At 49.0% G+C, this 12,994-nt stretch overlaps 2 protein-coding genes across 2 annotated transcripts; one reads left to right on the forward strand and one right to left on the reverse strand.

Annotated features, from left to right (window-relative positions):
- Positions 1-20: 20 nt before the first annotated feature.
- Positions 21-518, reverse strand: LOC103406327 (histone H4). Its single transcript, XM_008345323.4, has one exon. The coding sequence runs from the start codon at positions 516-518 to the stop codon at positions 207-209; it is 312 nt and encodes a 103-aa protein (XP_008343545.1). The 3' UTR covers positions 21-206.
- Positions 519-7,140: 6,622 nt separating this feature from the next.
- LOC139189322 (uncharacterized) lies at positions 7,141-8,628 on the forward strand. The gene has a single exon (XM_070808108.1). The coding sequence runs from the start codon at positions 7,141-7,143 to the stop codon at positions 8,626-8,628; it is 1,488 nt and encodes a 495-aa protein (XP_070664209.1).
- The last annotated feature ends 4,366 nt before the right edge of the window (positions 8,629-12,994 follow it).

Here is a 12,994-nt window from a genome sequence, read left to right on the forward strand (position 1 = left end):
AGAAAAAGAATTTTAAATAATTGCCGTAAAAATGATTTAAATAACAAAATAAATTCAGGTCGCTGTTGAAAACGACAAGCCAACAACAGCCGAGTACTACTTTGCTAAATCCAAAAAAGCAAAGGATCCTTTCAATTTTGCGACAAATTACAACCCGAATCTAAAACTCCGACCCATTCGAAACCCCAAGGATTGAATTTACAAAATTAACCCCCGAATCCGTAGAGGGTCCTACCCTGCCTCTTGAGAGCATAGACGACGTCCATGGCGGTGACCGTCTTCCTGCGGGCGTGCTCGGTGTACGTCACAGCGTCACGGATCACGTTCTCCAAGAAGATCTTGAGGACGCCTCTGGTCTCCTCGTAGATTAGCCCGCTGATTCTCTTCACCCCGCCTCTTCTGGCCAGCCTCCGAATCGCCGGCTTGGTGATGCCCTGGATGTTGTCGCGGAGGACCTTACGGTGCCGTTTCGCTCCGCCCTTGCCCAGGCCCTTGCCTCCCTTTCCGCGTCCTGACATCTTCGATGATTACGGTGCCGTTTATAGAGAGTTTGGTGAGAGAGTGGAGTGTGCGGTGAGCTGTGGTGCGAGACAGGTAAAGTTGCCTTTATAGCGGGGGAAGGGTGAGAGCTGACGATCCGCGGCTTTGAGTTTGGGTGATTTTGAGACGTTGATGAAGTGTAGATCGACGGTGCGTGTTGTTTGGGGATATGAGTGACGCGGATCGTTGTTTTGTTTTGGGCGGGATTTGAATCGAGAGATCTGGAAATTTTGAAGGGAGTTTCCCGCTATTTTCAAATTACCGTTTTGGCCTGCCAAATAATTGGCGGTAGGCTTATAAATTTCGTGTAAATAGCTACTAACTATAAATTTGAGCTGATTATAATTGTGTAACGTCACAAATTATATGTCTATTTATATAAATTTCATATTAATGGAATTTTCTTTGTCAAATAAAAGATGATGAAGAGATTATTTAATCTTTTGTCATAGAAAAAATGATAGACAATAATTTAATTTCACCAAAACTAAATTTTGTTTTTTTTATTAAAACTTCACTTATGGTCTAAAATATCCATAATATCCCGATATTTCAATCGAAATTTCCGTGTTTTTGGACTATCGATATTTCTGATATCATCGATATTTTTTGACCTTGCTAAGTCACTCATGTATCTTACCATGCAATGTATAAAGTGTAAAATATTGTACTAATTCATTATATATAAATGATTATAGTGTTATTTGGGCCCAAAATAATAGTTTGGGCCGAGGGTAGGATCATTCTCGGCCCAAGAGGCCGTGCGGCAAAAGGACCATGGATCGTTCAACTCGTGGGCTTCCAAGCCTAGGTCAGTTTGATCAGAACGCAAGTCGAGTCCTAGTGCAATGGGGAGTCTCGACGGGATCAGTAATTCAGAAAGCGAATCCGGCTCAGTTAAGGACTAGATTCATAGTCCTAGTGAAGGTAGGACTGGTCGAGGTGGTGTTGATCCGGAGAGGAAGACCTAGTCCGAGTAGGATTTTAACTCGGATTCAGGATCCAGTGCTATAAATAGGGAAAGCTGTGCTTCAAAAAGAGGCCCCCTGCAAATCAATACAAAATTGCCCTGCGCAAATTCTCACAACTTGTGATTTTTCTTTTTCTTTTTCGCTGACACATCTTCCGTTGGCATCAACATCACTGTGGAAGCAACTGGTGATATCTTAAGTCGGCATAGATAGCTCTGTCACCATAGAATCAGTCGGTCTCGCAGTATCTTCCGTTGGCATCAACAGCACTGCGGCGAGAACGATTGATTACCTATCCAAGTCTCGGTCGAGAAGGATTTCTGAATCCTTATTGGTCGAGGTCATCTCATCAGCCTTCTCGGCGAAGTGAGGTGTTACAAGTTATTACATTCGGCACGTTGAAAGCTGAATTTGATATTGAACTTCATAAAAATAGTAGCCTTGTCTTCAGGTTCGAGAGCTCAAGAGGCCGAGACGTGTTCCTTCCTCGGCCACAATCGCAAGACGCAGAAGTCAGCCGCGCACCCAACGCAACATCAAAAAATTTACTCTTCGGCCGACGAGTTGGCACGCCCCGCAATCATCGAATGACGTAGTTAGCTTATAGATTACTCGGCCTGCGCGCCACGTAGGCTTGGTAGTTTTTAGGGTCAACATTTTGGCACGCCCAGTGGGACCCAGTGCTAGACTACGAAGTTCATGCCAATTGAAACACGATCAGTAAAAAAGAAAACAGCTATGGGAAAGTCGACAGCCGATTTGCCGAATCAGAGCATAGGACAAAGTGTGCCACAGGCGCAGAATCCCCTTAGCGCTGTGACACCTGAGTCCACGAGCGCGACTCGCCGAGAGAGAGAAGTTAATCTTGGCGGTCAACTGCGCGGTCTAGAAATCCCTAACAGAAACACCTGCGTTCTCAATGAAGGGATAGTAGAGGAGTGCGATGAGGATGGTGGTGAAGGATCTGATCCGCCAACGAGGTCGTTTCTTCGAAAGCGACTAGATGAGCAGTCTCGGTCAGTCGAGCAGACGTTTAGTTGAGGCATTGACAAGTTGCATGACGTGATACTCAGTTCCAATGAGCGACAAACCAGAATGCTCGAAATGCTGGTTAGTAAAGTCAGTGACAGCAGGCCTTTCGATCTTCTCCAGCACTTACCACCAGGAAACAATCCGTTGCCAATTGCACCGGCCGAGCTTATTCCTGCTCGGCTCAAACAAATTAACTTGGAAAAAGGAGGAGGGTCGAATAGTAGGTCAGACGGAATCGACCAGAGGGTCGAAGCAACACCTGTTGACATGACCGAAGTTCAGCGGATGATCGACTCGGCCATGAAGAAAGGGCCGAAGTTTCCTAAGTTTATCCATCCGTACCCGGCCTACGTGGAAACGTTCGGATACCCGAAGGGTTTCAAGATCCCAGATTTTAGCCTTTTTACCGGTGAATCGTCTCTGTCTTCGTTGGAGCACGTGGCTCGTTTCACCGCGCAATGCGGGGATGTTAATAGTGATTTCCATAAGTTACGGCTGTTCAACTTCTCATTGACCAGTTCAGCATTCGCCTGGTATATCAATCTCCCTCCTAATTCCGTCCAAAACTGGGAGGAGTTGGTCGAGAAATTCCACGAGCAGTTTTATCGGCCAGGGATGGAGATGTCAGTTTCCTCATTAGCAAGGATGGCTCAAACATCTGATGAGTCACCAATGGATTATCTTACCAGGTTCAAATCAGCCAGGAATTGGTGCCGAGTGCCTTTACCCGAAGTCGAATTTGTCAGGCTTGCTTTGAACGGCCTCGACGTCGAATACAAAAAGAAATTCTTAGGGGCAAACTTTCGGGATATGTACGAATTAGCCCAGCATGTCGAGCAGTATGATTATTTGCTCCGCGAGGAAAATATTTCGAAAGTTCCAACTCGGGGGACGATTTACAAGAATCTTACTATCAATTATGCATCAACCAATGATGAATGTGTTAGTGTGGATGCAGCTGAGATAGTGATAGATAAGCTATACGTCTGCAAGGCATTGACTCAAGTTGACTCTGGGGAAGTCAAAAGCCGTTCGGCTACTGAGGGAACGTTGAAACCGTCAAAAGTTTATACTTTTGATATTACAAAGGCTGACGCAATTTTTGACCAACTGTTATCAGCAAGAATCATCAAGCTTCGGCCTGGTCACAACATTCCCAAGGCCGAAGAGCTTAAAGGAAAGGTATATTGTAAATACCACAATTCAAGCAAACATACGACAAACAATTACGTCGTGTTTCGCGACAACGTCCAAAGCTGGATTGATAATGGCAAACTGAAATTTCCAGAGAAGAAGATGAGTGTTGATACTGACCCGTTCCCCACGGCAACAGTAAATATGGTCGATGCGTGCCTACCTAAGGACAAAGGGAAAGGAAAGGCCGAAGATGTTGCGACGCAACGCTTTCGGAATCAGAATTCTCGGCCACGTTTCATGGCCGATTTTCGTTCAAACAAACCACCTACAGCTTTAACGGGACCCGCTATTGTCAAACCTATGGTAGATTATACCACCGATGAAGACAGTGGGACATCAGTTTTGTGCAGCAAATGCAGAGCCAAGGTCGGTAGTGAGCCAGAGGAGAAGCCCTTTTCGCTTATAACGGAACGACCTACGGCCGCAACCCAGCAGAAGGTTGCCGAAGTAGGCCAACATCAAAGGGTTTTTGATAGGCTCGGTCCTAAAGTACGGATGGAAGAGACACCCCCGGTCAGGCGGCGCCTCGATTTTGATGCTTCATTCTATGACGATGATTACTATAAACGTAATTCTAGCAGTTCAGAATCATCGCGGAGCCAAAAAACCTTCAAACCTCCCGAGCCTAGATATCAACGTTGGTATACATATCATTCTTCGAAAGGCGTCTACACCGCGTTGTCCAAATCCCAGAAACGCCGGCATCAAATGATAGATTGCATGGCCCGTCGACGGGCAGCCCAAGAAACTTCGGTCCCTAAATGGTTGCCGAATGACACAATTGCTACTGATGATGAACGACCACCTCCAGCCATTATGACAAAGTTGGCTCAAGGGAGACGGCTGGTCGACCAAGATGTCGAAACCACGTTTGAAGAGGCCGATAAACGGATCAAACTTCTTCTTCGACCAGGGGAGATGAAGGCGCGCCTTGAACATTTCAGGTAAGAGGCCGAAAGCAAATTAGCCCCGCTGGCTATACAAGGACCTTTGATCAAGATCCGACGGAATTTGCACCCCCCGTTCCTTGGGGAGGCTTTGGAGTACATGCGAGAATTCCATAAGAAACATTCGGCCAATGATCTGTATGGCTTGCCAAAGGCATGCCAGGACACCATTGATCTAGTCCTGACTTGTCCTGATGCCGAGCGAATCATCCAGAAAACCTCAGACCTAGGATTGAAAGCAAGGTTCCAGCACATATGAGAAGCTCGTGTCCTTGGATTTGAAGTCGACCCATACACTGATATTGATGCAGCCGACCTTTCTTTCTCAATGGATGACCTTCAGTATTTACGATACCACTTCGAAGTATTCTCGGCTGTTTCGCTCTTCGGCCTTACGACCGATGAAATAGCACGTGTTGCACGTCTGAATGCTTATCTCGACACTAGGGATGCCCGACTACATTACCAGGAGCAGGTCCTGACCCCAAGCCCACTGTCGATCTCAACCTCACATGAGGTAGGTACGCAGAACCAACAAGTTGCCGAAGCAGCACCATAGGATCAAACCATCGAAGAAGGAACAGAAGAGTCTCGTTGTCCAACCTTGATAGCAACAGAGTCCGCGATTGCTGACCAGACAAGAGATGAGGCTAGTGAGGAGGGTCCTAACCCGATGGGCCCGTCAGTCCTGGATAACATGGAAATCAGTATGGTCCATGTGTTACCCGCTGATTTTCAATCAAGCACGACCCAACCGAATTTCCTTGATGGCGACGTAGTCGCCGAAGAAGCCGGCCATGTTGATTTTGTATCTGTTGCTGAAGTTGAGTCAACGACAAAAGATGATAGTCTAAAGGTGGCTTTGGCCGAGTTGTTTCCTCGTTCATCATCGACCAAACTTCACCATTTAAAGCCTTTGTATGTGACGGCCTATATCGAGGGGTATCCAGTTTCTAAAGTTTTCGTCGACTGTGGAGCTACCGTCAATATCATGCCTCTGAACATCATGAAGGCCTTACGTCGCTCGAATGACGAACTTATTCCGTCAGGGATCACAATGAGTAGTTTCGTGGGCGATAAATCCCAAACCAAAGGTGTACTTCCGTTAACTGTGAATATTGCCGGTCGCACTCACATGACCGCTTTTTTCGTGGTTGATTCCAAAACCGAGTATAATGCACTGCTCGGTCGAGACTGGATTCATCAAACCAGCTGCATTCCTTCATCATTGTATCAAGTGCTTGTTTTTTGGGATGGCAACTCGGTCACTGTTCACCCGGCCGATAGCCAGCCCTTCGAAGCTAACATGATCCAAGCACGGTATTATGATGACCACGTCGGCTACATTACATTGCAAGGCTTCAATGAAGAAAGACGGCCGACTCGGATTTCGGTTCAGAAAGCTATCGAGGTTGGCGCCGAGACTATCCAGCAGGATTCGACGAGACTCGGATTAGCCAATTTCCTCCCCGAAGCTGATGTTTGACACCGATCGGGAAACACGTAGGGCCGCGGTTTCATCTACTATGGAACGCCTGCTGGCCCATTGGTATACTATATCTAAACAACCAAATTCGGGCGTTAACCTCATCGAGTTCCTTGCCGAATGAGATAATGGTCCTGTCTTATCTCTTGATAAAATTCAAGCCGCCCCGGCCGAGCTCGAAGATCATCGGCCCCAAGTTAAGGACACCTTGGAAGAAATTAATGTTGGGACGGCCGACGACCCACGGCCTTTGTTTGTTAGTGCGTTACTTCCCCAACAAATGAAGGACGAGTTTCGTGCCTTGCTTACGGAGTTCAAAGATTGTTTTGCTTGGAGCTATCATGAAATGCCCGGCTTAGAGCGTACTCTGGTTGAGCATGAATTACGTATTAAGCCCGGATGTAAACCTTTCCATCAGCCACCTCGTCGATTCTCGACCGAAGTGCAACTCGGCATCAAGGACGAATTGGTTCGGCTTTTGAAGGCCGGGTTCATTCGAACAGCTCGATATGTTGAATGGTTGGCAAATATCGTGCCTGTTTTAAAGAAAAATGGTGCACTACGCATCTGTATCGATTTCAGAAATCTGAATCTGGCAACTCCCAAATATGAGTATCCAATGCCGATCTCAGACCTGTTAATCGATGCTGCGGCAAATCATGCAATCTTATCCTTTATGGATGGACACGCCGGGTACAACCAAATATTCATTGCCGAAGCCGATGTGCACAAAACTGCTTTTCGTTGCCCGGGGGCACTCGGTACTTACGAATGGGTTGTTATGCCATTCAGCCTCAAGAATGCCGGCGCCACATACCAGCGGGCGATGAATACGATCTTCCATGATTTAATTGGAACCATCGTCGAAGTTTACATCGACGATGTTGTCATCAAATCTAAACACCGACAGACACATCTGGACGATCTCCGACAGGCTTTCCTCCGCATGCGTCGGCACAACCTCAAGATGAATCCTGCCAAGTGTGCCTTCGGCGTATCGGCCGGGAATTTTCTTGGCTTTCTTGTGCATCACCGTGGGATTGAAGTCGATGAGAATAAGGCCCGTGTAATCATCAATGCCCCACCCCCAACGACGAAGAAACAACTCCAGTCCTTACTCGGACAGATCAATTTCCTCCGCCGATTTATTGCCAACTCAGTAGGTAAAATGAAAGCGTTCTCTACGCTTTTGAAACTCAAGGATTCAGGTAAATTTGTGTGGAACGACGAGCATCAGGCGGCGTTTACGCAAATCAAAGTCTCCCTCACGAACCCACATGTCCTGGTTCCTCCTCGGCGCGGTAAGCCTCTTAAACTCTATATCTCGGCGGCCGACGAGTCCATCGGCTTCCTCCTTGCGCAAGATAACGACGCCGGACGAGAGCAGGCTATTTTTTATCTCAGCCGCAATCTCAGTCAACCGGAGATCAATTATCCAGCCGTCGAGAAGCTGTGCCTGGCCGTGTTTTTCGCCGCTTCCAAGCTTCGACATTATATGCTCCCATCAGTTACCCAAGTCATTGCTCAGACCGACGTCATCCGCTACATGCTCACCCGACCAATCGTAAAGGGCCGCATTGGGAAATGGACCATGGCACTGTCCGAATTTAGCTTGCAGTACGTAGCCCAGAAAGCTGTCAAGGGCCAGACACTGGCTGATTTCCTTGCTCAACATCCCTCCCCATACGGTTTTGGGGGCAACGACGTTGAAATCGGCATGGTTCAGACGCGCGACAACCACTGGACGATGTACTTTGACGGCTCCAGTACGTCATCTTCGGCGGGTGTGGGAATTGTCATTCAATCCCCGAACCACGATCGCTGGTTATTTTCGCTTAAGTTGGATTTCGAATACACCAACAATCAAGCCGAATACGAAGCCCTAATCGTCGGCCTTGGAATTCTTCATGACCTGCGGGCAACCCGCGCCCTCGTCCTCGGCGACTCCGAACTTGTGATTAACCAACTCAATGGTTCTTTTCGTTGCATGAGTTGTACCCTGGCGCTTTACCACATGATCGCCAGCTATTTGGCCGAGTCATTCGACGATATTACATTTAAACATATTTCCCGGAGTCATAATACCGACGCAGACGAATTGGCTCAAATTGCCTCCGGCGCACAACTCTTAGGGGGCAAGCTAGGCCGAGAAATACCCGTGTTGCGACAGCTATATCCGGTCTTGGTTAACCAACAAGTCCTCCAGCGCGACAACGTGATACGTACAAGAGTCATGTCCTTACCTTCGTTGTTAGATCGAGACGACCCTGTGGACGTTTGTGCCGTCGAGGCAGTACCAGATGATTGGAGAAAGCCCATTATGCAGTACCTCGACAATCCCAATGGTAAACACGATCGCAAGACAAGAGTTCACGCCACGAACTATGTCATGTATCAGAACGAGTTATACCGAAAAGGCGAAGATGGTTTGTTATTACTATGCCTCGACCCCTAAGAGAGTGCTCGGGCGATTACAGAAGTCCATGAAATGGTATGCGGAGCTCATCAATCCGGACGGAAAATACGATGGCTACTTCGACGGCACGGCTATTTTTAGCCAAGGATACTAAAGGATTGTATCGAGTTTGCACGAGGATGCGTACAGTGCCAAATCCACGGGCCTATACAAAGGGTCTCGGCCGAATCATTGCATTCGGTCATAAAGCCATGGCCGTTTAGAGGATGGGCCATGGACGTAATCGGTAAAATCACGCCATCTTCGGGAGCTGCTAAGCACGCATAGATAATAGTCGCAACCGATTACTTTACTAAGTGGGTCGAAGCGAAATCATATGCCGAACTAACATCTAAAGAAGTTTGCGACTTCGTGGAGGAACACATTGTGACCAGATTTGGCGTACCAGAAACAATCATAACTGGCAATGGAACAATCTTCACAGCCGAGAGGTTTAAAGAGTATACGGTAAATTTGAAAATTCGGCTCGAACAGTCTACACCGTATTATCCACAAGCGAATGGGCAGGCCGAGGCAAGTAATAAAGTGTTGATCGGCATCCTCGAAAAAATAATAAAAGAAAGGCCTGGCATGTGGCATTTGAAGTTGAACGAGGCATTATGGGCATATCGAACATCGCCCCGATCGGCGACTGCGACAACCCCGTACGCATTAACTTACGGACACGATGCAATGTTACCAGTCGAGTTAAGCATAAATTCGTTGCGATTAATCGAACAAAGTAGTTTGTTTAGCGCCAAATATAATCAGTCCATGAGACAGGAACTAGAAGATTTGGAAGAAGCGCGACTTGACGCTTATAACTTACTGATGGCACAAAAACGGATTGCCGAGCGAGCCTATAATCAAAAGGTGCGACAGAAAACGTTCGGCGAAGGTGAGTTAGTGTGGCAAACAGTGTTGCCCGTAGGACTAAAAGATCCTAGGTTCGGTAAGTGGTCGCCGAATTGGGAAGGACCGTTCGTTGTGCATAAGGTATACGGCAAAGGGGCATATCATCTTAAAGACCAGACCGGTGTAGTCCACAGATTACCAATCAATGGGACGTTTTTTAAGAAATACTATCCAGTCACATGGGAAATGCGGGAATAGAAAACCAGTCCATTAAGAGTGATAGGCATTTACAAAATGAGTAGGTCGATCGGTTTACATTCAAATACATTCAAGGTGAAGAGGGTAGAAGAGTACCGAGCAGGGCCTTCAGTTCCAACCACCGCACTTCGCCCATGATGACCTGAGCCTGCCGGTTCTTCTTTTCCAGCTTCAACCGCTCGACCCTTTTTGCATTCGCCGTATACTCGGTTAAGCAAGCCCTGCCGCCCGACTCGAAGTCCTTGGCAAGATCGGAAGCAATGGCCGATCTTCGTTTCGACAAGACCTCCCCTTTAGCCTTCAAAGCGTCAACCTTCGGACGGAGAGTATCTTGAACGGCCATGGCAGCTTGCAGGTCTTGTTCGGCCCTCAAAGCATTCTCGGAAACATTGAAGGTTTCTCGAACCCGCTCCAAGGCAGTGGACGCTTGAACGACAGCCTCGCCGCTCAGCTGACCGTCGGCTCCAAGGTCGTTTAGACATTCGCCCAGCAAATCAAGACCTTTACGCTCGAGAACTTGTGACGCCGAAAGTAATATGACTTCTTGCAGCCGAGTCAGAGCGGTTACATCAGCAGTTCCGGTTGTGGCGGCCGAAGGTCCAGCCCTTCCAGTGGTGCTGGATAAAAGAACTTTGAATTCGACCTCCCACGAAGCCTGCACACACAAATCAGGTTAAGCTCCAAAGAGGTCATGACAAGGATAGCAAGAAGGTTTCGTTTTTTAACCTACCAAGAGGAGACCTCGGCCATGTCTCCAGGATCGTTGCTCGAACCCAAAGAACTCAATGGCCGAGCCCAATGTCTTAGATTGCTTCTCAGTTCACGCGGCCGATGGAGGTTTTCTACGTTTGATGGCCACTGAGGCGGCCAAGAAATATAGATAACACCCTTCGGCGCGTAGAATTTTCGGTGAAAATAGTGTACAGGCACCTGACATTTAGTATTTTCCTCGTTTAGAATTCTAAAGCAGAAAAGCAATCAAGGAAAGACGGTAGAGGGTACTTACGAAGGCCGAAGTAACCTCCTGCGGAGGAATGCGGAAGCCCTGGTCTTGAGGATGAACAGGCGATTCCGCCGTTGCCTCTGGTTCCTCGGCCGGTCGTTTGCCACGGTCGGCTGCGGAGGGGCCGACCGGGATAGCCGATTCGGATGAGGGAGGGACATCCTGATCCTGAGAATGAGCGAGGGGTTCGGCCACCGCCGTTGGTTCCTCGACTGGACGCCTGCCACGATCAGCCGTGGAGGGGCCGGCTTGAACCGCCATCTCGGGAATTTGAGGAGGTTGTAGGCGAGTATGAGGACGACGTGCCAGCGGGACCTCGTCGCTCCCCTCACTCTCTTCTAGAACAAAGACCAAGGGCTTTGGATTTTTAGGGGAAGTTCCCTCGGTCGCAGAAACCGTTGTTTTCGTAACAGGCACCTCCTCGACAGAGGGAGGCACAACTGGTGTACCGGCCCCAGAAACAGGCCGCGTTTGAACTGTCTCTGCGGCCGGAGCTGGCTGTTTCTCGACCAATGGTTGGCCGACGGCAGGAGAAGGGGAAACACTGGGAGTCGTTGCCCCTGTAGTTTGACTGGAGATGACGTGGATCTCCCGTGCGCCCCTCTTTGCCAGCTTTTTTACCCGCTTGGCAGGCGGTGGAGGTTCGACAGCCGACTCGGCCTCTTGGCGAGGTCGTTTGAGCAGCACGGCCCGACCAGCGGTTTTATCCTTCTTAGCCACGACCGATTTTTTCTCGGCCTTAGCAGCGGCAACTGCCTCCACTTTTCTCAATGGCCGACTACCTGAGAAGATAAAAGCAAATCAGCAAGGCAAATCAATATGCAAAGCTGAAGGAAAATAGGAGAAATGAACAGTTACCTTGAGTTTGAGGGGCCGATGCCTTCTTAGGTCGGTCACTAAAGAGTTTGTTCAGCACATCTTCGACCGGAGCACCAAAGAACTCCTGGGTGTAATCTTCCTACCAATCACCGAAGGTGTCAGTGCAAAGGGTTTCTGGGGTGGCCGGTCGAATGCGAAATTTTTGGCAGTGCTCTTGGAACTCCCTCGCGGCAGTTTTGCATTCCTTCTCCGAGGAACGGGGTTCACGTCCACGGCTCAGGACTGTTCGGGAGGAGAGAAGGGGGACCGGGCAGCCCTGGAGATAGCCGAGCTGTCGAGCAAGGAAGTTAGGATGGTACACTTCTCAACCCGCTCGCTTCCCATCGCATCCGAGAGGAAGGTCGCGAGTGAGCACAAACAACCCCCAGGACTAACGAAGGTCGGCATCTTCCCCCGCGCCCCACATGGATGTAGGCAGCCTGATGGAGGAGGGATAGTCTCGACGACGACATATCAGGAATTCGTCGTTGGAAAGGTCATCAAGAGCGAAGAGGTACCTAAATACCTCTTCGGCTTGGTGAGGAGGTGTCGGTCGGGAGGCCGACTGAGGTCCAAGCGCCTCCGTTGGTGAAAAGTCGGCTATGGCCGGCCGAAGGGAGGTGAAGTAAACTTGTAACCAGAGTTGGAAAACCCAGAGGGGACCATTCTGGTGAGGGTTGATTTTGTGAAGGGTCGCCTCGGCCAGGCAGCGGAAGAGATGGGCGAGAATGTTGGAGCTCAGTGACAGGACGTGACCACTAGCCAGGGCCTCGGCTACCGGCATGTTCTCGACCAAGCATTTGTTCGACTTGGTACAACAAATGTACTTGTTGTACCAATAGAAGAGGAAAGCTTCATGTTCTCCTTCTCGCATGTCCTCTTCTCCTCGGCCAGCGAAATAGAGATAAAGGGTGCTGTAATTGAAAAAGTTCTTGTGGAGCTTCTGAATGTCTTCTTTCGACGGGATTTGACCTTCACGGTTCAGCGTCTCGAAAGCCCGTCGATCAAAAAACGTCTTCAGGTCAATATTCGACGGGTACCCAGAGAGTGTCGCGTCGATAGGGATCCCAGTTGCTGAAGTCCCCAAAATGGCGGTGACATCAAGAATGGTGGGACCGATGGGACCAAGGGGAAGAACCATGGTGTTGGTGACCGAGCACCAGAAGCACAAGGCGGCTAGGAGAAGCTCCTTGTCGAGAACAACATCCATTGACGAGAGGAGGATGGCGTCGTAGATGCCGAGGGCTTTCCATTGCTCGCCGAAAAGCCTTTCCATTCGAACAACCCAGGCTGCCCAGGTCGTGGTCGTCGAGGGCCAGGAGCCTTGGGGTTTCGCCGCATCCCATCTCGACCATTCAAACCCTTGGAGCAAGGGTGTTAGGCAGTGCTCCT

The sequence above is a fragment of the Malus domestica genome, chromosome 01, assembly GCF_042453785.1.
Source record: "Malus domestica chromosome 01, GDT2T_hap1".
NCBI lineage: Eukaryota > Viridiplantae > Streptophyta > Magnoliopsida > Rosales > Rosaceae > Malus > Malus domestica.

Excerpts from the sequence above, each read along its gene's own strand:
- LOC103406327 (XM_008345323.4), bottom strand. The coding sequence starts at position 518 with ATGTCAGGACGCGGAAAGGGAGGCAAGGGCCTGGGCAAGGGCGGAGCG.
- LOC139189322 (XM_070808108.1), top strand. The coding sequence starts at position 7,141 with ATGAATCCTGCCAAGTGTGCCTTCGGCGTATCGGCCGGGAATTTTCTT.